General features: G+C 46.3%; 1 protein-coding gene across 1 annotated transcript; it reads left to right on the top strand.

Moving 5' to 3' along the window:
• The first annotated feature begins 5,213 nt into the window (after positions 1–5,213).
• LOC109478577 (sacsin-like) lies at positions 5,214–24,930 on the top strand. The gene is given in 9 exon segments (XM_019780233.1): positions 5,214–5,308; positions 5,740–5,828; positions 6,770–7,028; positions 10,707–11,529; positions 11,903–12,576; positions 12,825–17,492; positions 17,495–17,539; positions 17,542–18,743; positions 18,745–24,930. Coding segments are annotated over 9 exon segments (13,407 nt in total). The 5' UTR covers positions 5,214–5,298; the 3' UTR covers positions 24,382–24,930.
• Positions 24,931–26,436: the final 1,506 nt, after the last annotated feature.

Below are 26,436 nucleotides of genomic sequence, written 5' to 3'. Positions count from 1 at the left end.
TGGTTTTGATACTTGATACTTGATACTTTATTTTATTACTACTTTGATTTAGTAGGAACATTACATATACACAGCCAACATCACATATCACTACATCAAAGTAAGAAACAAAACATTAAATCAGGGTCTTTTCTTGTCTCCTCTATTCATAGTTATCTGCCATCCACCTTCCGGCATGGCAACAGACGTCTTTGCCCATTTTTTGGCATGGTGACCACTGTCAGAAGGCAACAAAATTTCTTTTTTTTTTCAAAATCAGGCGAAAATTAATGCGCGCGCTGATGTCATCCATAACAATTACTTGCTGTGGCCTTACGTTCGCACACCAGATTGACCTCTGATGCGTTCAGTGTTCGCTGTTGTGAAAATCTCAGTGTTAAGACTTGCTTTGTATTTGTCTTGATTTAATACGCATTTAGTAAAATTTAGTAAAGTACAATGTATGGTAGATAGTAATAAGATTACTAGTTGGTATCAGTCTATCAAGATTCTACATATGGTGAGTTCAACGGGACTCATGTTTGACAAAATGTTGACTAAAACTAACTAAGAGCTAGTACATCTCTACAAGTATGTTCTAAGCCACGCTATACTATATTCCTAAAGAGTACGATGTTGTACATAGAGTGATAAAGAACACTTAGGTCCTTGGTACTTCAGGGAATGGGTATGGTTCACTCGAGTTAGATTTGTAAGTTATGGGCACAAGCTGGAGGTGGTCCCTTCAGCCCCTTGCAGCTAGCGAGAGATTGTGTAACTAGAGTTCCACGATCTCATACCTTCGCCAAATGATGTTAGCTTTTATGAATAAGAAATTATATACAATGTATTAATCCCCCTGATTATGCAAATAGGATCCGTAATTGCATGATTATATCTGTTGGTCATATTCTCCACCAACAGACAGTCTTATCTTAAAGAATGCCATTATAGCATTTCCTCATATATTATGCAAATGAGGTCCTTATTTGAATAAGTTATTTTAAATTATGTTCACCTTCACTTAACTTCAAACACCCCAAGTGTAAAATTCCAGGCAGTTACCACTATGCAATTATAACATTTTCTCATTAATTATGCAAATTAAGTCTTCATTTGCATAATCGATATCTGCCTGTGTTTCTCTCGTTCTTAATAACATATGTCACAAGCTTGAACTTCCTATCATGGAATGCAGGTGATTAATAGAATTTCCTCATTAAGTATGCAAATTACATCCATATTTGCATAATTGCAATATCATTACATACCAAAAATCATGATGATCCATCAATCGGTTCTTGAGTTATCCTCCTTTAAACATTTGTCTTTTAAACCCCCTGCAGTTCTAGAGCAAGCAACTAGGGGGTTCAAATTCATGTCACTTCATCCCCAGCACAAGAGCTACTTGCCATCCAAATTTCGTTACCCTAGCATGTCTGGATCATGAGATATCAAAACCGGAAGTTCTGCTGCAGTACCATGACAAGCCACCAGGTGGCCCAAAATCTTATTATTTCGAGCTCTCATCAAGACCTACCCACCCACGAAATATCAAGATAATCCATCTAAGCTTTCTCGAGTTATGCTGTTGACAGACACACAGACACACAGACACACACACGGCCAGGAAAACATAACTTTTGTCAATTCTTGGCGAAGGTAATAAAGCTATTCATACTGCAGCCCACTGACTTTGCCACAGTGTTTGGCACCCAGGTCTTTGTGACTTCTTTGTCGATATCGACGATTGTAACGCAAGACCGAAGCCAGACAAAGACAGTCTGACGTGCGACGCCGGTAGCCTCTACCAGGCTTCGGGAGGCGGCCTTGGAAAGAGTAGAAATCGGCCAAATAGAGAGATAACATGCCAACGGAGTTTGTCGCTGCTGGGAGAGGACATTCTGCCTCACCGGGCACGTCATAGCCTATTACATAAGGCGGTTTTAAGTCCGGTCCCTCATTGCTAGTTTTATGTTTAGTAGATGCCATACTTGGTACCCTGTACAACACTGAAGTTACCTTATTCGATTTCAATTCTACGTTGCACCTCATGCTTTTCCTAATAAAGAGATAAATATGACTAAAAAGAGCTTCCAAAACGCACAATGGAAATGTTTTTATAAAAACTGAAATTGTGTCACTGTGTGTAAACTTTGACAGGAACAGGTAGACTGAATGTCGTTACAATGTGGACATTTTTTTTTACACATGACTGCTAAAATAATCAACCTCAACAATACATTGGTTATACCTGTACACCCCTCCCATCACTTTTGGTACGGCCTTCGGCAGTGTCACACGCCCTTCCTTTGTTGTTCCGCGGGTCAGAGGGTGAATGTCTTTTGTGTTTATTTTTCACACGCTATTTACAGATTAGTGATAACCTTTTATGAGTCATCATGTCGTTTCAACTTGGTGCGTGCACCAGTCTGTTATTGACCTTTGACCCTGTGTATGTGACTAGCATGCCAAATTTCAGCTCAAGAACACCGTATATTACTATATACGGAAGCTACGTGTAAGCCGGCTACCGAAAAGGTAGCAGCTGACTGCATAATTGTGCGTCCTACGGAACATCTTACATTGATTGCGGAGTTTAGAAGAATTCAATGTTGGCACGTGCCATAGTTGTGGTACTATCGGTGCCGTACTATCAGTGCAGACTTTAGCCTCGGTCACAACCCGCCGCACATGCATGCTGTCTACGTGCAAAAACGTGGGCAAACGTAGGGCATCCGTGCATGGTAAGTATTGCCTCCGTAAGGAATCCTACGGATTTGGGAGCACGCAGACACGCCGTAGAACTTTCAGTGCATGTAAAACTTTTTTTTCTACGTGCGGTCTGCGGATTCACCACCCGTGCGTGCGAGTACGGGCGACGCGCGTGCCCCGTACGCACCGTACGTAAGACGCACGTGTGAGTACGGCCTCCGTACGGTAAAGTTGCAATCGCACATAGATCGTACGCACGTACAACTCACCACTTGCACAACGTACGATGCACGCAACCGCTCACGGCCAGACGTGGCGTGCAGACCACACTCTTACACCTTGCGCAACCGTGCGAGTAACGTGCGTCGACGCCACTCCTTCCCCACGTTTTTCAGAAAAAACGTAGCAGACGTAGCCTTCCAAAAGACGTATGGACAAAAAGCACGTACGGCGGGTTGTTACCGAGGCTTAAGATTACTCTCGTTTTCGAGCCTACGACGAAAAGGAAAAAATGCCATTCTATATCTATCCAGGTTCCGGTAGGCTTGGATGCCAGACTGTTCTCAGGGCCAGTACACAGGCCAATTCAAGTTAGACTCCCGAGAAACTAAAGCCTCGGTCACAACTCGCCGTGCGTGCTTTTTGTCCGTACGTTTTTGTCGTGGCTACGTCTGCTACGTTTTTTCTGCAAACGTAGGGTGGCCGGCCGAGGGAGTACGTCACTCGCACGGTTGCGCAAGGTGTACGTACGTGGTCTGCACGACACGCCTGGCCGTCAGCGGTTGCGTGCATCGTACGTTGCGCAAGTGGTAAGTGAGTTGTACGTGCTTACAACGCACGATCTCTGTGCGATTGCTACGTTGCCGCGTACAGGCCGTACCTACACGTGCGGCGTACGCACGGTTTCCTTACTCACTCGCACGTTGTAAGTGCGTGCACCTCCTGTTAACTTCATCATCACTAGCCGCCCTGGTGTCTTCCGCGGCCCGTTTCTTTGGGTCTTGTCTGGTAGTCTTCTTCTGAGCCTTCCTGGGCATCTTGGAGACGAGTTGGCAGTCGCCGTCAAGTCGTCTTTATATACTGTAGAAATCAGGTGCGTTGCACGTGCGTTACACGTGCGGAGCACCTGGTATGGTGCACGTGTGTTCTGCGTGGTCATTGAGCAGGTCAACTGGGAAGTGAGGAGTAAGCACGGATGACGCAAGCACCGTGCGTGGCACGCACATGCTTCGTGCGCTGTCCGTACAGCAATTGCACGTGAGAATAGTGAACTTAGACTCACGGAGTCCGTACGTTGCACGCTCATAGGCTGTACGGGGCACGCGCGTCGCACGTACTCGCACGCACGGGTGGTAAATCCGCAGACCGCACGTAGAAAAAGTATTACATGCACTTAAAGTTCTACGGCGTGTCTGCGTGCTCCCAAATCCGTAGGATTCCGTACGGAGGTGGTACTCACCACGCACGGATGCCGTGCGATTGCCCACGTTTTTGCACGTAGACAGCACGCAGAAGCACGTACGGCGAGTTGTGACCGTCGCTTAACTGGGGTGGGCTGTGGTTAAATTTTGTTGGGGATACGTTGGTCCAGGAGCCGGGGACCTAGACAGTATACTGGCAGCAGTCTGGTAACCAGGCTAGATCCCGGTTTGTTCCCGGCCACCCAAGAAATGTTGGGACCTCCCAGAATCGTGTGCTGAGACGGAAGAGACCGATGAACGCCGGGTTCCATACTAAGCTCCCTCAGAGGCTCATGCCAGAAAAGCGTAGATGATAAAACTAATTTTATCCATCCGAGTGTACAAAGTATACTGCCTTAGTCTCTAATAAGTCATTGTTGTTTGATCACAGATTTGAATTTCAATCATGTCATCATGCAATAGAAATAGGAATTTGAACACAGTGCATTGTCCCGGAAGCCACGGAAACTTTTTTCTAGTGAAATGAGTGCAATCATCAGTGCACTGCAATGTACATTTTCATTTGTCAATCTTTATCATCTACATGTACATGAAAATGTAAGTAAGTTTTCGGCCTGTCTGTGTGCCTGTCTGTGTGTGTGTCTGTGTGTCTGCCTGTCTGTCTGTGTGGACTTTGGGCATACATGCGTGTCAACAAAATCCCAGAGATGTGAGACATGCCTGTGGACATTCCATTCCTGTGGTTAACATTCTTGTACAATTCCTAGAATTCTTGTAAACTGCACACAATTAATCAATCACTCTTTATTCAAACAACTAGCAGACGAGAGTCTGAGTTGAGTTGTTTTTACTGTTCATAAAATTATACATAATCTACACGATATATATATAATAACACAAACTCGCTAGAGAGCTATAATAACACAAACTCGCTAGAGAGCTATAATGCCGCTTTACACAACAAGTAAAGGTACCTTTAGGCTCTTCCCTGAGACGTCACCAAAAACAGAGGCATAGAAAAAATCCGTCCGTGCCAGGAGGTTAAAACGTGTCCGCATAGTCACGTACATTATTGTATGCTTTCCTGTCCCGCCTCTACAGTACGCTGCTTCCTGAACAGACTCCAAGCTGGCTGACTATGACGATGGGACGGTAAAGAGATCGGCTGTGAACCTTCTGCATCATGGCAGACCGTAAGTTACATCTTTTTGTTTAAAGTATATTTTGTATCTGTAGAAAAATAAAGCATTAAAGACTACAGATTTTTTCAGAAAATGTTTTCAAACACACATGGACACACGCACACAAGCAGGCATGCACAAGCGCGCGCGCGCACACACACACAAACATATGGAACCAAACAACCAACTAACCAACAAAACAACCACCCTCTCACCTCACACGCACATACATGCACACACACACACATACACACACTCACACACACACACACGCACGAACGAACGAACACACACACACACACACACACACACACACACACACACACACGACCCCTACATAGGTCGATAAAGTCCATCGTATTGTATACGTATGTAGTGGTTTCACACAAAACTCGCTAAGCACACATTTTATCTGATGATACACTAATTTTTCCTCTCTACAGGACACAAATTTGGCCAGTCGACCCCGCCGCTGGTCGAATATCTGCAGGATATTCTCAACAGGTATCCAGACGGGGGACAGATTCTGAAGGTGAGCAAAAATGCAATGATCTTACATTACATTGAGTCAGACATTTGGCCAAGAAATCATTGACTTCGTGTATATGGTTTGAATATATATTGGGTTGTGATTTTGTGAAACAATGAACAAAACACCTCATCTCGATTCTATGCCTAAATATGACATATCCAATCAATTTTTTTAAATTAAAAGTTGGTCTAATCGTTTTGCGTTTTGTGAAATACAAATGTAATATAAAATTTTTCACCCAGTTGTAATTAATCTGGAGATTACTTGGATGTTGTTGCCGTGTAATATAACTGTTGTCTCTCCAAAAGTCAATGTGAAGTTACCAATACACTTGCTTTTTGGGATTCGGAAAAATAGTACCTCCAGAACTACAGCGATAGCTTTCGCCGAGTTCCCCTTTAATAATAAATTATTATAGATATTAATAATGGTCAATTTTCAAATCATTTATTCTTGTTCACTAAATAATTTGATTTTAGATATAAATCCAATGTAACGTAGTAAATTTAAGTGGTCTTTTGGTGGGAAAAAATGTAAGTGTATACTACATATCATGAAACTTATTTATACATGTTGCATGTTTTGAGTTAAAACTTTTGTTCCAACACAAGAGAATTGTTCTCCCCTAAAGCTTTCGGCCAGTAACTATAGTCTTCCTCAGTAGAATTACCTAGTGAGACCTGTCATGTGGCTTTTCTCAAGAGTGACGTCACACTGGGTCAAAGGTTCTGGTAAACGATGTCTGCCTCCGTCGCGGTTGAGTAACGGGTGATGGGCCCTGATGCCTCTTTCATCCCTCTCGCATCGTTTACCAGATATATGATGTATGTAAGCGTATAATCATGTATATTTGTTTTCGTGGTCCTTTCCAGGAGGTCATAGTAAATAGATAAAGTATACATGATATATGATCACGAAACAAGTTCCTTCCTATCTACCAGGAGTTGATACAGAACGCCGAGGATGCCGAAGCCAGCGAGGTGCGGTTTCTGTACGACAGGACCCAGTACGGCACCCGGACACTCCACTCTCCCAAACTGGAGCCGTACCAGGGCCCGGCCTTGTGCGCCTACAACGACGCCTGCTTCACCGAGCAGGACTGGAACAACATCCAGAATACAGCCAGGAGCGTGAAGAAGGGCGACCCCATGAAGATAGGACGATTTGGGCTGGGATTCAACTCTGTGTACCATCTCACAGGTAAGAACTAATTTGATGGCCCTATCAGTAGTTCTAAGGGATAGGGGTTGGGACTTGCGCTCGTTGAATTTTATTTACTAAACCCCAATTACTAGTAGATTGTTTCGATTTTGTATATTTGTTTATTTATCCATATAATCAGTATATCTCTGTTTAATCATTTTGTGTAGATGGCGCCGTTAGTATAAGTTCCATGGAACTTAACTTGAGTTCGACGCCATCTTGTATGTTTTTTTTCTTTAATGTTTTTGCTGTTTTGATAAAAAAGAATGATGGCCCTTTTGCTCAATGTTAAATTGTTGGACAAGAATACGCGCACAGAATACAGAATACCGGAATGTAGTTCCATCCATGCTTTTCTGAGACCAAAGGATGCCAATAATGAATTTCTCGAGAGCAAATCACGTTGTTAAGGCCTTGTCATACATTCAGAACTTTCCCCCCGGACACCAGCCGACCAAGGTTGGCTGAAATTCAGGAACAGTCTGACCAGATGTAGACCACGCCTACCTTTCTATACGAACGAATCGAATTCGAGATGATATATAAGTCAAATTTGACCCCCGACTACTCTCACCCACTCTTTGACCCCGATCTACTCCCAACCATCAGCCAACCACCAGTCAACCATGGCCGAACATGCCGTCCAAAAAAGAAATTCAATGTTCTAAACATTTTGAAACATTCGGCAGGTGAACAGTAGCCGACCTGGCTGAAACTACCTCAACCGAGTTCAAAACCGCTTACAAAATCTCGTTAGGAGTGATTTGTTCTGACATAGGCGTAATGATGCAAGCCTGGTGTTATTTTACCGCTATTTCCATGGTATAAAAATGCTCCACGGTGCCCCCACTTCTAACATTCTCCGCAAGGACACGTCTTGCCACTTCCATTGAAGCAAATCACCCTTTCTTCCTCCATTCACCACCTCTTATGAAGAAGTTCCACGCTGAAAGCTTCTTTCCTAGAACATCACTATGAAACTAGAGTTCCCCGATCTCATACCTTCGCCAAATGATGTTAATCTTTATGACTGACAAATTATAGATTAGATTATTCCCCCTGATTTAAGAAATAGGAACCTAATTTTCATGAATTATATCATTTTATAATAATCTCAACCAAAAAACAGTCTTATATTAACAAACAATGCATTCTAGCATTTCCTAATAAATTATGCAAATGAGGTCCTGATTTGAATAAATCATGTTTAATGATGTTCACCTCAATTTAACTTTCAAATACAAGTATGAAATTCCAGGCAGTTATCATAACATAATTATAAAATTTTCTCATTAATTATGCAAATTAAGTCATTATTAACATAATCAATATCTTCCTGTGTTTCTCTTGTTGTCAATTACCAATGTCACAAGCTTTCATTGTCCCATTATTGAATGCAGCTGATTTATAGAATTTCTCCATAAATTATGCAAATTACATCAATATTTGCATAATTGTCACATGATTATATTAAGCATCACGTAAGCTACCTACATACCAAAAATCACGACGATCCGTCAACCGGTTCTTGAGTTATCCCCTTTTGAATATTTTCAAGAATTTATCCCTGCAGTTCCAGAGCAAGCCGCTAGGGGGCCTAAACTCACGTCACTTCTTCCCCAGCACAAGAGCTACCTACCATCTAAATTTCATCACCATAGCATGTCTAGATCATGAGAAATCAAAACCGGAAGTTCAGCTGCAGTACCATAACAAGCCGCTAGGGGGTCCAAAATCTAATCATTTTGAGGTCTCATCAAGACCTACCCACCTACCAAGTATCAAGACAATCCATCATGGCCTTCTTAAGTTATCGTGTTGACAGACAGACACACACACACATACACGAACGCCCCTGAAAACATAACCTTCTTGGCGAAGGTAATAAGCTACCAAGGGATTGTTTCCCATATTGGTATATCCTTAACCTTTTCAAGTCTAAGGTCAACAAACATTTGTTCTCACTGGCTGTACACTAACCAAAAGTATTTGAGTAGCTCTCATGGGCCTTGTTTTGTGGTGAATCATGAAGTAAATAAAAGCAAAACACAAACCGACCTAGCTGAGCTTGTTCGCGACGTAGGCGGAATGACCTCTGACCCCCTGCTCACCACCAAACAAAACAACATATAGAATCACTTGTAGGTCTCTACCCAGCATCAAAGAAAAATGCAAAGGCCAATTTTTAACGAAAGAAAAAGAAAGAAAACACTCCACCTGCAAAATGGCAGCAATTAGCAAGATATACCAAGAATGCGTGTTTACAGTTGGTTAATTGGATGCTCTCACCGATGGTTACACAGAATGGGCCTGCGCCAAGTAGTGACATTTGCCCTTCGTAAATGTGTGACAGGGGCTTAAGGAAAAGATGGCGGGCAGAAGCACTGCACATTGATTCTGATTCCAACTTTTTTGTAGGAAAGGTGTGAGAAATTTAGACAAAATGTTGACAGTAGAGACTGAACGGAACATCTCTCAGTGTCAGCATACGCATGTCTGCGTATCCTGATTGCGAATGAGTTTAGAAGATACTGACAATTCTTTCACACGCAGCCGTACACAAAATATACAGGTCATATGCATCTCAATCGTTTTGTGCAAGTTTTATGTACGCAGGCATAGTACCTATATACAGCGTAGGTTTGGGCAAGCGCGCTGTTTACCCGGTCATCGTGCCCGCATCGGTGGAGCGCGGTGCGAGTACGCGGTTAATACGGCGGGGACACGCGGTTTATATGCAGCAATACGCTTATCTCCTATGGCCACCCGGCGCAGAGCTATGCATGTCTGTTTCTGTAGAGCCGGTATGACCGCCTTTCGGCGTAACACACCAGCTTCGGAGGCACACGGCCTGGCGGCAGCTGGCTACATTACACCGATCGACTTGTTACGCCTAACCTTTTAACTCTAGACGTTGTTTAAAGCTATCTAGTGACAATGCCCCTAATGTACTTGGTGACAGCGAGTTCCACTCTGCGATAGTTCTAGGAAAGAATGAATTCTTGAACGCCTCAATCCTTGGTTGATAACTCTGGTACTTGAAGGCATGGCTATTTCTTGTTCTCTTCTGGGCTGGTATTAGGGACGTCCAATTATATAGTGTAGTTGCAGGGCAAATACTACTCATGCTGAACGGACTCATAGCAAATGACAACGCACTGCCAAGCAAGGGGCAGGACTTTTGCATGGAAATGTATGTGATTTGCATTTTAAAAAAAAGCATATAACGTTATAGAATAGATAATGCTACATGTAAACATCACGTTTCCATGATCAATGAGAAAAATCCACTCCAAACTTTTAACGGCACTAAATAGTTATGAGGTATGTAGAGTTATGTAGATATGAGGTACCGAATTCCTGTTTGTAAATTGTGACAAGCTCACATTGAGATGGCGACCTGGACGAACATGCAGGGTACACCCGAAATGATGTACAAATGTATACACAAGAAAAAAGTGTTGCGCACCTCACACGCATTTAATAGTCAAAGTAATAGAAAAATTTAAGAGTTACGACTGAGTATTACAGGAATGTCCACACGCAAGTCATACGCAGTGATGACACGCAGAAATGTGACATGGCCATAGATTGGTAGTTTTCTGGCAAACGAAACCTGAACCTTTTATGGCAATGCCCGAATTTCTAAGACGTCGTGCTGCATCTCGTTTCTAGATCTCCCGATGATCCTGAGCGGACATCACGTCGCCATCCTTGATCCACACGAGGACATCTTCCGCATAGACGGCGTTCGGCAAAGCGGCTGTATCTGGCACCTACAGAAAGATGCTGAGGAGATCCAGAGCCTACAAGACCAGTTCTCTCCTCTCAAAAACCTCTTTGAGGGTGCCGAAGATCCCTTCAAGACCGGATTCTTCAACGGGACGATCTTCCGATTTCCCTTGAGACAGATGCCGTCAAGACTGTCCAAGACTGTCTATGACTATCAGAAAATCGTGGACTTGTTTGACTCCTTCAAGTCAGATGGCGACATTGTCCTGCTGTTCCTGCATCACGTACGGTCTATCAAACTGATGACCAGAGAAGAGTCAGGCCACATCGTCACAGACTATCGCGTTTCCATGAACAGCCAGTCTCAACAAGAAAGGGAACCACGTTTCACTGCTGACGTGAAAGAAGCTCTTGAGGCACCGATAGACGACCGGGAGACAGTCGTCAGCACCTGCCAGTTCTCAATGGCGGTAGATGGTCTGCCTACCCGAAACTGGCTCGTCACAACCTACGTGAAGGGACGGGGGATCTCAGAAGAGGCAAAGCAGCTGTCTAAAGAGCTCAGCTTGCTCCCGTGGGTAGGAGTGGGGATGCCGCTGTCCGGGGAGGGGAAGGTTGACGGACGGACGTTCTGCTGCCTGCCGCTGCCTGCAGGACACGAGTCCACCGGCCTGCCTGTCCACGTGCACGGCTTCTTCGGCGTCAGCGATAACAGGAGGAGTCTGAAGTGGACAGGGACGGACCAGAAGAGCGACTCTGCAGCAAGGTAGGATTTCTCGTTATTACCTCCTTGAAAATTTGGTATTGTTACTCCTAGTGACAAGGCACTCACTCACTCATAAGGCACATGTGCATTTCGTTAGTCTCCGTAACGTAGAAAATGAGTATTTTAAGACACCTTTGCAACTTGCAGTTTTGCAAGAAACGAGAGGAAATGAGTGAGCAAGTGACCGCCGCTGAATGATCATCCGGGGAACCTTATATCTTCAGTGGTCTTCGTCTAACACGTCCTTCATATAGTCCCTCTAATTGCTGAACCTTTGTGAATATCTTCCCTGCCCACATCATAACTTACAGATTGTTATATGAGTATTCGTACCGTATTTGTAACAACTGAGCCTTTCCTTTCTCCTGTTCAGGTGGAACGAGATTCTCGTACGGGAGATCCTACCCTCTGCCTACGCCCGCCTCATCACCGACGCCACGCAGTACTGTAAGAAAGACGCCCTCTACGCAGCGCTTCCAGACAAGCAACACACTGCTCAGCACTGGGATAAAGCTCTCAACCCGTTCTTCAAAGACGTTCTCACTCAGAAGGTTGTGTGGACACCAGCAAATGGTGAGAAGTGGATCACCCCGAGAGATGCAGTCTTCAACAGGACGTCTGTTCCAACTGCAGTTCTGGAGTACCTGGTCGGTGCGGGACTAGACGTGGTGACGCTGCCAAAACACGTCATGCAGGCAATCGACGACACTTTCTCCCGCTCCGGTCTCAACACAGTCACCCCAGAGCTGCTGAGGACAACCATGAAGAGAACGGGCGTGCCAAACGGCTCCAGAAAGCACAAACTGACCTGGCTACAGTACGCCCTGGACGACAAGAAGTATGACGCAATGGAAGGGATCGAACTCCTTCCATTGGCCGACAAGACTTTCACAACGTTCTCAAAATACGACAAAACGATCTTCGTCGAATCTGAACAGCATCCCAGAACCCTTCTTCCGGGTCTCGAGGGGCGTTTCCTGGACACGGACATCAACAAACCTACTCTACACCATCTGCAGATGGCTGCGACAAAGGCAGAAGAAAAAGGTACGTGCTGAAAGGCTCTTAGAATATACTTAAGATTGCAGCTGTATGCCTACATTCCATTGCAAAGATTTCAATCATTTATGCGATTGGCTTCTAGTGAACAACATTAGCCAGATAAGACAAAGATACAGCCAATGTGAGTTATTGTTACCTTCTCATTACTCTCAATCTGTGTGTATATGAGCTCCTATTGTTATCCCTCCATGCCAAAAGGAGAAAAAGTTCACTTTGAAAATTCTTCTTGCCAGCCCGCTCCGGCCATCCCTGCCTCCGACTACGTCATCTCACCCCGCAGCTTGTTGCCACTCACCTGAGAGACGCACTGCCACCTGATTGGTTGCAGGTAAGTCATGTGACTTGGAGCCCCGCGCGTTCGCAGCAGCCTTCCGTGGAATGGTTAGCCCAGCTGTGGCGCTATCTGCTAGTTTACTTTCCCAAAGATCTAAGCCCCTTCGTCGGCCTTCCTATCCTTCCCGTAATGAACGAGACTCGCCTGGTCCGACTCGAGCAGCCCTCGAAGGTGATCCGTCCCAAATATGGCGAAACGACGATACCTGACGTCATCAAGAAGCTTGTCCGTGACGTGGACGCCACAGTGCTTGAGGACGCGCCATCTTATCTGAACCACCCGAAGCTTGAGGAGTTCATTCACCGCTGTACCCCATCAGGGCTTCTCAAGCTCCTGCTTGTCGTCGGAGCGAACAAAGTGATCCCAAAGGTCGATGCGTTGAATTCCGAAGCTAAAGGCGCGCTACGGACTTTCTTTGCCAAAGGTGAGAACCTTTACGACGAGGAGCGCAGACTGCTGGCCAAACTACCCATTTTTCAAGCTGTTGATGACACAAACTTGAAACCAAGATACCTGGCAGCCTTGGATCCCGGAGGAAGGATGCGACAGATCGCCCCAGACCTGACTACTGACCCCCTACCTGAAAGTTTATCCTTTCCCACAACCCTCATCGTTACTAACGACCTGGAATCACAGACTCTTGTGCGGCTTCTTGGTCTCCAACAACTGAGTACAGCACAGCTTTTGGCGGGAATGATAGAGAAGGTTCGCCGGAGCGACTACACAAGAGAACAGGTGGACTCTCTCATGCTGTGGATTCTCAGGAATCTCCATACCTTACTGTACAAGGATCCGAGCATCATCAGCCGAATCCAAACTTTGGCATTCGTGACGACCAACAACAACACCAAAGTGACCCCCACCGAGCTGTTTAACCCTGAAGATGCGGTCTCTGATGTGTTTCTGGGTGAACCAGTCTTCCCAGGACCACCATACGCGGACAAGATCGTACTGACATCTCTGCTGGAGCTTGGGATGCGGAAGAACCTATCTGCACACGACATTCTACGCAGTGCTAAGAATGTACAGACCTTCTATCGATCTGGAAAGTTGACCCTGTCTGATGCAAAACGAAAGGCCGTTGCAATCATGTCCGTCCTTGCTCACGGAATGCTCATGACTCCCGCTAAAACTGCACTCATGGACGTGAAGTTCTTACCGGTCTGCTCAGAAAGACCCAGGTCCTATCTACCAGGGTTGAAATGGTATCCAGAGACAAACAGCGCCGTATTTGTAAGCCCAAGAGAGGCTCGAGGTTTGGAGTGTGCAGAGTTGGTCGGCGCGACCATGCCTATTGTTGGTGGGAAGATATCTGATGATTTCATCTCGGCTTTTGGATGGAACAAGAACAGATTGCCGATCGAGAAAGTTGCCGAGCAACTCAAAAGGGTATGTACCCATTACACCAGGTCACCACACCTTCCCAAGCACCATGTTGTGCAGATGTTGACCGACATCTATCAGCACATTGACGCCAGGTTGAAAGCAGGAGAGACAGCTGCCCTGTGGTTACTGTCTTCCCCGGGTTTCCCTCCATGGGTCTGGCAGGGCGACAGTCTGGCAGCACCAAACGCAGTGGCGCTGACCTCCCCGTTCAACCTCACCCTTGACCTTGCACCATACAGATTCATCCTGCCAAAGGAGTTCCATGACTTCAAACAGATGTTCAGGAACGCTGGCGTCAAAGGGAGCATTGACCAAACGGACCTGGTGGAAACGTTGCATGAAATTCAATCGGCGCCGAAAATGTCGACAGAACGAGATCTGAAGTTGTCTGTGGACATTATAGCTTGGTTAGTCAGCCACCCAGACATCCTTGAAGAGGTACGAGACGAGATATTGGTTCCCATAGCAACGAAAGACAGCTGTCGTCTGACATTGGCACCTGTGAGCGAGTGCACGTACAATGATGTATCTTGGAGCGATGCACAGGATTTACTAGATGACGAGGATGAAGAATTCAAGCCTCTCCACAAACTGATACCGTTAGACACAGCACAACTGCTCGAGGTGCCATCTCTCAGCCAGAGGGTCGTCAGTGCCGAGGAATTCGGGTTCGACCAGTGTGGGCAGCACGAGAAAGTCACACAGCGTCTCAAGAACATATTGAACGACTACCCCGAGGGAGCTGGGATCTTCAAAGAACTCATTCAAAACGCAGACGACGCCGGAGCAACGGAAGTGAAGTTCCTTGTCGACTGGCGGAAGAACGAAGACTCCAAAGAGGGTCTGATCGACCACGGCATGGAGGTGTGCCACGGACCGGCGCTGTGGGCGTACAACAACGCCACGTTCAGCGAGGAGGACTTCAAGAATATCCAGAACCTAGGAGGGCAAACTAAGCTGGAGGCCCTCGAGAAGGTGGGCAGATTTGGGGTTGGCTTCAATTCTGTGTACCATGTTACAGACGTCCCGAGTTTTGTCAGTGGAAGTCGAGTCCTTTTCTTTGATCCACACGCCACGCACCTCTCAAAACACATCAAAGATAAGTCTAGACCAGGAATCGGACTTGACTTTCAGAAGAACACAAGGCTTGTAAGCAGGTTCAAAGACCAGTTTCAGCCTTTCCAGGATGTCTTTGGTTACAGCACCAGTACCCCCTACAACGGAACGCTGTTCAGGCTCCCGTTAAGAACACCACAGGAAGCTGCCGAAAGTGAGATCAGCGACGTGTCGTACAGCAAACCTGGCAATGCAAACATGGAAAGCCTGATCAGAAGTTTCAAGGAAGGCCTGAAACCTCTCCTACTCTTCACCCAGAATGTCAGACAAGTAACGATGTACACCATGGCAGAGTCCGCAGACCCCTCGAAGATGGTTGAAACTTTCCACGTCTCAAAGTCACCTGTGAAATATTTACGGGAGATGCAGATTCTGTCCCCTTCTCGCAGATTGAGCGACAAATTCCAAATCCAAAGCAACTGTCTGCTGGCGACGTCAGACGTCATGAAACGCCAAGGGACCAACAGAATGAAGGAGTGCCCGGAAACATCCATGGTAGTCAAGGTAACCTGCCGAGAGGGTACGACCAACGCCGTGAGTGAGGAGTGGATCATCTCGTCCTGCATGGGCTCATCGGCATCACTGAAGTTAGCTTTGTCTGACAGAGGAAAGAAGACCGGACTTGTTCCATGCGGCGGTGTGGCAGCGTTGCTGAAGTCAAGTGATGGCAGCCATCCGAACACCTCCTTGGATAATCCCCCAAACGGAGAGGTGTTCTGTTTCCTACCCCTGTCTATCAGAACAGGCCTGCCTGTCCACGTGAACGGCAGTTTCGCCGTGGCATCCAATCGCCGAGGACTGTGGGAAGAGACGAGCACCGACCGGAACGACCTGAAGGTGAAGTGGAACAAGGCTCTTATGGAGGACGCTGTGTGTAAGGCCTACGTCACAATGCTTCTAGACCTCAGTGACATGGCAAAGAAAGGACAGCTAACTCCCTATCAGTACCACAGCTTTTGGCCTAATCCCAATCAAGTGATATGTACCACACACAACAGCGCCCTTGTGGAAGCCTTCTACACGGCTTTGTCATCCTGTAGTGATCCGCCAGCTCTGTTTGAGTCCAGAGGAAAATGGCTGAGTTTTACATCAGCGGTGTTCCTTGACCCTGGAATCACGTTTTCTCTTCCAGAGAAAGTTGCTGCAAAGGTAGTTTTTCAGCGGTGTCTTCCAGGAAACACTCTCATGGAGCTCCCTGTATGGGCAAGGCAAGGATTCGAAGACGCAGATTGTGGCAAACTCCTCTCAGAGCACACGTACACAGAGGAACGATTCTACCGCAAACTGTACTTTCCGCAGATACAAGATCTTTCGGATGAAATCAGGGATCCTTTGGTGCTCCGTATATTAGGTCGGGAAGATGGTGAGTACGATGCACTGATCAAAACGACGGCTTGCATTCCAACCAGCCCAGACGGGAAAACGTTGTCTCGACCCGGAGACCTCATCCACCCCGAGGGGAAGCTCTCCGGGATGTTCCTAACCGAGGATCAGAAGTTTCCACATGGATCCAAAGACACCTATCTGAAACCTTCCCGTCTGCAGGTGTTGACAGAACTGGGCATGTGTAAAGATGACGCGCCGTGGGACGTCGTCATAGAGCGTGCAGGGTCGGTAGTTCCTTTGAACAAGGTCAATCAGAATGCATCTCGCAAGCGAATTGTTGCCCTGTTAGACTTCATCATTGAGAAAACGAGGAAGGAAAGAAACAAGAAAGTATTGGAGAAGACAAGACGAAAGCTGTCCGCGGTTCCATTTCTACCATTCATGCAAAGGCCCCGTGAATGGCCATTTGAATGGAAAGGGTCTGAGTACCCCGCAGACGCCCTGCTTTCTGCCGTTGAACTTCAACCGAGTAAGAACTGTGAGATTGCAGGCGTTTCCTGTCCAATAATGTGCAGTAGAATTGTTACGGAGAATGGGAAACACAGCAGCAGATACACAGTGCCACACAGCATTAGCAAGTTTCTTGGCCTGGAAGACAAATCACCCGGTCTGTCTGAAACCTTAACAAACCTTATGGCTATCATCGCCGTAGACATGGAGACTCTCTCGAAAGATGCTTTGGTTGTACGAGAACATCGTACCTACAAAACCTGGTACAACATCTCCAGAACTTTGTAAGGCGTCAAAATACAACGAGTTTGAAGTTGCTACAAGACTGTCCACGACTCCGTTCATCATGACCCAGATGACGAAGAGATTTCTCCTCCCGTCAGACGTGTCCTTTGACTTGAAGTTCACTTGTGCGCCCTACCTGTACCGAGTACCTGATGAACTGGCCTCAGAACTCAGATCTCTCCTTAAGGTCTGCAACGTCAAAACAGCGTTTGAAGCATGTGACTTCATACGGGCACTTGACCACCTGAAGAAAGATAAAGGAAACCAGAGGCTGAGCTCTCATGAGGTCAATCTAGCACTGGAACTGTTGAAAGCAGCCAGCGACCTGGAGGGGGAAGACATGAAAGAACAGGACCTTTGGATCCCGGACCAGAGTGGCGTGTTGCGCAGACCTTCTGAGGTATGTTACAATGACTGTGCCTGGATAGAACAGAAAGATGGCATGGTGTTCTGTCATAAGGACATGTCAAGAGGCCTAGCGGTGGACAAGTTGGGAGTAAAGCCCGTACGACACAAGGCACTGGAGGCGTACTCACACAACCTGTCTTGCTTTGGATCTGATTTTGGTCAGGTGGAAAAGTTGACCAACAGAATCAAACACCTGCTGGATGCTTATCCCTTCGGCAAGGAGATCCTCAAAGAACTGCTGCAAAATGCCGACGATGCCGGAGCAACGGAAATCCACTTCGTTTTCGACAAGCGTCAGCACGACACCAAGCACATCTTCGACGATAGCTGGAAGGACCTGCAAGGACCTGCCCTGTGTGTTTACAACAACAGACCTTTCACAGAGAACGACCTGATTGGCATACAGAACCTTGGACAAGGCAGCAAGGCACATGATCCGGTAAAGACTGGAAAGTATGGAGTCGGCTTCAACGCGGTCTACCACCTGACAGACTGTCCGTCCTTCATGACAGGAGGAGACACGCTGTGTGTTTTCGACCCGCAGCTCCGATTTGTCCCACTAGCGAGACTGGAGTGCCCAGGACGAATGTTTCGTGGCATCGACGCCTACCTGAGGCAACAATACAAGGATGTGTTCAACTGCTATCTCAATGACCAGTCTGAGTTTTCCTCTCAGGAAAACACAATGTTCAGATTCCCTTTACGGACGACAACGATGGCGACCACTTCACACCTGAGTGACAAAGCAGTGACCGAAGAAGTAATAATGGACCTCCTTCGCAGGTTCAAAAAGTGAAAGCTTTGAAGTCCTCCTGTTCCTCAACAGCGTGGAAAAGATCAATATCTCTATCATAGAGAAGGACGGAACCTCGTGGGAGTTCTATCACGCCGAAGCACTCATTTCAAAGAAGGCAAAGCAAGACCGACGCAAGTTTGCGGACTACGTGGCTGAATGTGCTCACAGTGAAGAGCCTCTCCACGAATTGCCAACTGACCATGTCACATACAACTTGGACCTACGTGACAACAATCAGCACCAGGAGACGTGGATAGTTCACCAGAGAATCGGGTTTGAGGACAAGGACATCCCAAACAGCATCAAAGAGGCCCACGCAGCAAAGGAGTTGGGTCTACTTCCAAGAGGGGGAGCAGCTATCTGTCACAACGACTGCAAACAGCCTTTTTCGTCAAAGGCTTCCAATAAATCATGGAGTTATCAGAAGTGTTACCATATGGGGCCCAAGCGCGCATTCTGCTTCCTGCCACTCCCCATAGAAACAAAGCTCCCGGTCCATGTGAATGGTCATTTCGCCCTGGACCACGAGGCTCGGAGAAACCTGTGGAAAGACGAGAATGGAGGGATGAAGTCGGACTGGAACAAGACGTTGATCAAAGAAGTCATCGCTCCAGCGTACGCCGCGGTTCTCGACGCGAAACGAGCAGCTGAATTTGACGAAGAGCACAAAACATCCTCAGCGTCAAAGACACGGGACGTCCACAAATCACTGAAGTCGTATCACAGTCTCTTTCCGTCTGCAACGGGGACTGACGAGTGGAGGGAGCTTACTGATGCACTCTATCAGCATATCGACCGCCAACATCTTCGCCTTCTACCTGTACTGCGGACGATCAACAGTGATGCTGAATCTCAAAGTGAGAAGTGTAGAAAACACAGCAACACCCAGTACATACTGGAATGGCTGCCTCCAACAGGAGATGGGAAAGAGGAAGCATTCTTTGACACAGTGAAGATCGATGACCCAACATCATTTTTGACCTCCACAAAGTTGAAAATAACGGTGTTGGTAGAGACACTCCTGGACCTGGGATTCAACCTTCTTTCATGCCCAAGAACAATATTTGACTCCTTTAGAAGAGCTGGCGTCAAAGTACAAGAGACTTTGCCTGAGTCAGTGATCCAGTTTGTTCAGACCCACACAGATGACAAACCGTTGTGTCATATTGGAGCGTCACTTCCTGCTCCACTGAGCACAACCACGTTCAAGCAAACAGAGAAACTTCAAGTGGTCCTTGAATACTGTTTGTCAGCAAAACACGAAGAAAAACAAGAGAACACACCACAAGGCCATCCTTTGCCGGCACCAACAAAGACAGAGCAGGAACACGAGCACGCACTACACCGTCTCCCTTTGCTTCTGACAACAGACAACATCCTACGAGTCTTTGACATCTCATGTCCCGTGTTTGCTACATACTATTCGGATCTCGTTCCAAGTGCGCCAGTATTGTTTGTACACCACTCCTGTCTTGCAGACATGCTACGTAACAAGACCGACAACTCAGTTCAGCGCTTCGACATCAAAGCCTTAAGTGAACTGATGCCACGTGTACTCGACAAGAGTGTGTTCGGAAATGGGAAGACTGTTAAATTGTGTCAGTCTCCTGCCAATCCATCGCAGCACTGGACATACCGTCTCTGGTATTTCTTTGCAGACGAAGTAGATCGATGTGGAATAGCAGGACAAAAGGCAGTCATCCAAGAGATCATGAAATTATTTGCCCAATGGGCTCTGTTGCCGGCTTGTACTCACTCACAGAAGGCAGGGCAGCTCGTTGTGCCATCTTACCCAGGAGTTCCTTCAGTGCAACCGGGGGAGAGGTACCTAGTCCCGCTGTCCAAAGCACACACTATAGTGACGTTTGACCAAGGACTACCATCTGCACGGAAAAACAGAATGGCAAAAATTCTGCGCAAACTCTGCTGCCTTGAGCTGAACACGAACAGTCTTCATGCACCTTTCTCCCTTGAACCTCATTCTCCAAGTTTACAGTCAAGCTACAAAACTTTGGGGCTAGCAAGGCAGTTCATCTCAAGTATCACAGACCATGTGGGGATCCTGAGAGTTCTGAACTTCATCCTAGTTGAGGAAGGACCTCATACGACGTCCTTGGACACCAGCGAGGCCACTGAACTTTTGAAGTATTTCGAAGAAGAAGCAGACACACTCAAAACGGAACCAGCGCATTTACACATGTTGCGATCGTTGCCCTTGTACAAAACAATTCACAACAAACTCATCAGTCTCATCAACACACGCCAGTGCCACGTGCTGCCGGTGGGTATACCAACAGTCGAAATGGATGAGTGGATGGAACGGTCGAACGCGGTCTTCCTGGAGGAAAACTCGAAAGTTGAAAAGCTACACGAGGCCTTGGGGTGTTCAGGAATCACAGAGGCTGACGTGTACCAACAGTACATCTTCCCAAACATGGGTCACCTGAGTGATGACGCAGTGGCGGTGCATCTGAAATACCTAAGAGATTTGGTGCAGACGTCGCCAAAGGATGCACGTCAGTCTCTCATACAAAGGCTAAAACATCTGCCCATCATACCATCACATGGAGGCAGACGTCCCGTTAGTGACTTCTACGACGACACCCATCCTGTCTTCCGTGAAATGGTCCCAGTAGAGAACTTCCTGCCTGAGCGCTATCGTTGTGGAGAGGAAGAGGAAGAAGTAGGGGAGTGGAGGCAATTCTTCATACAAATTGGTCTTAACAGTACGGTAACAAAGACCATGTTCCTACAGTATGCAAGAGATGTTGAACGCCTGTCGAAGGTAACCACAAGCGAAGAAACTCAATTGACACGAAAGTCAGAGGTTTTGGTCGATCACTTTTTCACCATGGAGAAGTTGTTGGATGGGAGTTTCATTGAAGAACTGTCAAGTATCCGGTTCATTGTGCCTGTAAAGGCACGAAGTGCTCTGGTCCAGCTGCACAGTCAATATGGAGCCACAGGTGACGTCTTGCCCTTTGTCTGCTTCAAGGACCCTGTGCCAGAGGACGAACAAGAGCTTTGCTGGACCAGGGCGAATCTTCTCCCCAACGATGTGACTCAAGAGTTACAGTACTACCATCGAGGAGATTCTGAGGGTTTGCGTCGTCGACTTGGCATCCAAGAACAGCCATCAATAGATACAGTTACTAGCCACGTCACACATCTTTGCCAACATTTGGCCCAACAAAAAGCTACGGAGACGGAAGAGGGAGCAAACTCACCCGTAGCCTGCCAAACTCTTTGGGACGTGATGCTGAAAGTCTACGCTTTCCTTTCAGAGAAAGCCCCTGATGACAGTTCGTTGAAAGACAGATTAGGAAACGTGCCATGCATGGTGGTTGAACGGGGCAGACGGCTTATTCGCCCTGACCAAATGGCGATCACACTCGAGCAAAATCATGAGATTCGGCCATACTTGTATAGTATGCCCATGGAGCTTGGGCCATACAACAAGCTTTTTGTCTCTTTGGGAGCTCCAGAAAAGCCAATGCCACTGCAATACGCAAAGATTCTAGAAGCGCTCTATGTCTCATCCAGAGGAGAACCCTTGAACCCCAACGAAAAGAAAGCAGCTTATCTGGCCGTTTTCGGAATGTTCCATCGCCTGACACCTGTATCGTCCATTCAGTTCGGGGAAGGAAAACCTTCCAAAACACGAGAAGTCGAGGATTCCTTTCAGAAGTTACAGTGTCTGTACCTCCCCAGCCGCAGGAGCAGATTGCACAAATCCACCGACCTTGTATTCGACGATGTTCCACAGTTCACAAATAGGGTTAAAGAGGGTTTCAACTATGATATCTTGGTTCACCTGGAGGACTGCTACTTGTATGGTGATGAACACGAAGTAATCCGCCGGCTCCCATCTCAGCTCCAACCCATGCATCTCAGTTCCCTCATTTACGAGCAAGTCTGTGAAGGATATGAGCAAATGGCCTGTGCCATGGGCACCAATTGTGTCTTGGAGTCTAGATTGACATCATTGTTCTTGAGCACACACTTTCGACAGGCAATAGTCCGTCTGTCCAAGCACAGTCTCGGAGAAAGATGTGACGAGGAGAAAGTCACAAAGGCAGCCGAAGAATTTGTGTCATCCATAACGGTCTGTTGCAAACAGCAACTGATCACGCGCCTTGTGTACAAGGAATCACAGGAGCAAATCAAAGACAGTGATGGAAAGTCCTCCTGTTTCATTCAAGATGGGACCTTGTACGTGTCACATACAGCCTCAACAGCTACAGGAGATATCTTTCAATATAATCTAGCTCACGTGATCAATGATGCGATGGGGCATCCACTAGTAGACCATGGGATGCTGATGATGGTATTAAGTGTCAACGACCCGTCAGATATTCCAGGAAGGCTTGACATGGCCGGCATAAAACGTTACACTTCCGGTCAGCAAGATGACTCACCCCTTCCTACCCTCGGCACTCCCATTCCGGAAATCTTTCACCACCTCCTGACGAGCAACCCGGCTCACTACTTCACTCCTGGTGACTATGTGGGGTTTGAGCTATACGATCCAGACTTAGAGTCGGATTCGCAGGAGGAAGAAGACTATACCATGACATTTCTATACGCACAAGTCATCAAAGAAGCGCCTACGGATATGGATCTCAAATTCGGTCTCGGCAGGAAATATGTCATAGATCTGGGAGAAACGAAAAGAACAGTGAGCGCGGCAGACCTTTACAAGTTTTGCCGCCCCAGCGTGTCAGGGCCGCTCGTTCCGTATGAAGGAGAGACAGACGAAGAAGATTCTTCAGCAGCTAAACCACCTCAGAGTCTTGAAGATGCAATGGAAGAGGTGAGCAACATCTTGGAGGAAGCATGGAAGCTTCCAGAAAACGAGAGAAAGAAGGTGGTGAGGCGCCTCTATCTTCAATGGCACCCGGATAAGAACACTGACAACGTCGAGTTGGCTACTGAGGTGTGCAAACACATCCAGGCCAAGATCAGCAGGCTTGAGAAGGGTCTTCCTAGGAGGACGGGAGGAGCGGCTGGGTCTGGAGGCTTTGATTTCGGAGGAAGTAGCTTCAGCAGCTCTTTTAACAGGTGGGACTCCCATGCCAGATCCCACCGCCGCCAGAGGGAGCAGTTCCGCAAACGCTACAAAGGCAGAAACTTTAGAGGCTGGCGAACCCGCTCAGGCCAGTGGGTTCCCCCCAGGACCGATGGAGACGGCTTCTCTAACCCGCGGGAGGCGGGCCGCTGGCACCGCCAGGCTACAGCAGACCTACAGGCTGCCAGGGACAACCTAAGCGGCCCCGGTACCTCCTTTGAGTGGACGTGTCTGATGTGCCACCAGGCGGCAGAGAAAGCTCTGAAAGCTGTGCAACTGGGCAAGTTCGGGAAGTACGAGATGGACTACCACATAGGAGGCATGGCGATGGCACTGGAGACCAGCTGCGGGGATGAACTGACCGGTGTCGGCGATGCCGCCATGGAGCTGTCGTCCATCGGGTCGTACCTCGGGTGCGATGACGTGTACCTGCGGGCCCGCTACCCCAACCTCCACCCGGCACCGAGAGTTCCTCACGACGCATTCACCCGTCAGCACGCGGAAACCGCCGTCCGCCTGGCGCAGACTATACTGGACAGGACGGAGGACGCATTAAACTAACCTACAACCTCCACCCGGCACCGAGAGCTCCTCACGACGCGTTCACCCTTCAGCACGCGGAAACCGCCGTTCGGCTGGCGCAGACTATACTGAACAGGACAAAGGAAGTATGGAACTAACAAACCTACTAGATGAAGATTTGTTAGTTCAATACAGAGAACAGAATTCACATCCAAATCATCGGGACGTTTGAGAGTTAAAACATTTCAAATGTGAGCGTCAGAAAAAAATCAACTGCTGATTCAAAAGGACATATACATAAGTGCTCCTGTAGAAGCCGCCAAGTGCCTTCATGTAAAGTTTATGGAAAGATTGAATGAAGCATCAGTAAAGTTCTTTAAGGGTGATGATGGGAGTCATAGAGTTTAGCTTGAAATAGTTTTTCGACTTTTGTTAGGTTCCTAGAGTACATTCCTAGAGTTAAACAGAAAACCAGGTCTTGTATTGTTTGCTATATTTCCTATGACTAGATGACGATTCAGACGGATTGACTGGATGATTTAGCTTTATATTTTACCCAGGGAGTCTAATGATGGTTTGATTGATGTGTACTTATATTAAAGCATAGGAGTTTAATGAGCAATATATAATGATCTTGAGAAAAAAAAGAGATTATCATTGCATCTTATATGTTTGCGTTAAGGGTTCTCCCAACTATACATTAACCTGCTTCCTGTTGGCAAACATTGTGAACATGCCAATATTTATTCTCAATAGTAAGTAGATCATAAGATGTATTTTTGTGGACAGTCACAGAGTTTAGCTTGAAATAGCTTTACATATGATTGCGTTCAACGTTCATTTCTTTCTTACATAATGTCTGCATTAAGAATCCAACCAACTATACATTAGCCTGCTTTATGTTGGCAAACGTTGTATACATGACAAGTTCACAATAGAAAGTAGATCACAAGATGTATTGCTATGGGTGTCATGGTGTTAAGCTTGAAATAGCTTTTCAATGTTTTGTACGTTAGGTTCAAAATACATTCCTTTATGTACGTAGACAGGGAATCAGGTCTTGTCATGTTTGCTATATTTCTTATGAGTAGATGCGACAAGTTAAATGACAAGTTAGAAGTTGACTGGACGATTATGCTTTTGCATTTTACACAGAAAGTCTTATGATAGTTTGGTAGATAGACTGTGTACTTGAAACACTGAGCAACATATAAACCAATTAACTATGATGAGAAAATGAGGTTATCTGTGCATCTTACATGTCTGCATTAAGAATCCAACCAACTATACATTAGCCTGTATTTTGTTGGCAAGCATTGTAAACATGACAAGATTTGTTCACAATAGCGAGTAGATCATAAGATGTAATTGCTATGATGGGCAGTCATAGAGTTAAGCTTGAAATAGCTTAGACTTAGACTTGAGCAGAAATTACTCAGATCTAATGTAGTTGAACTATTCTAGGAGATTGACCAAGGAGGATCGTCTGGGGGCAAAATGTGAGCAAAACAAAAGTGTTTCACCCTTTTCAGTTGTTGTTTGGAGGTCAGATTGGAGACTTCTAGCCATCTAGAATTTGTTACATTTGGTAGAAAAACCCCTTACAATCTTTCATGGTTATTCCTGATTACCAGAAGATATAATTTGAATACCTTCAAGTTCAACTCCTCTTAACTACATGTACATTCCATTTTGGTACGATACGATCACAAAGTTGGGGCATGAATGTATGAATAGACGAGAAACTAAATCAATGTAAACAACAAGAATCAACTGATCGCAAATTTAGAGAGAGTTTTGATGAAGGAAGCGTGATGAAGGAAGTACTACCCTACTCTTACACTATTCGTTGTTTATGGTTTGGTATTAAATACTACTAGCTGCTTTGTTACGTTTTGTGAAAATTTGGAATAAATTTCTGTTTAACTTTACCCCTTATGGCATCTCTAAAATATCAACCCACGTAATCAATAATTGACTGTGTAAAACAACATAAGCCTAATAGAATACAGATGAAAGAAAGCCACAAGAAATCTGACATTCCAAACCTCCGGGGAAGTATAAAACGCATCATAACAAAGATCATTAAAAATT

Source organism: Branchiostoma belcheri, unplaced genomic scaffold (genome assembly GCF_001625305.1).
Source record: "Branchiostoma belcheri isolate BF01 breed outbred unplaced genomic scaffold, Haploidv18h27 scaffold44, whole genome shotgun sequence".
In the NCBI taxonomy this organism is placed as follows: domain Eukaryota; kingdom Metazoa; phylum Chordata; class Leptocardii; order Amphioxiformes; family Branchiostomatidae; genus Branchiostoma; species Branchiostoma belcheri.
This window is presented reverse-complemented; position numbering and strand designations above follow the sequence as displayed.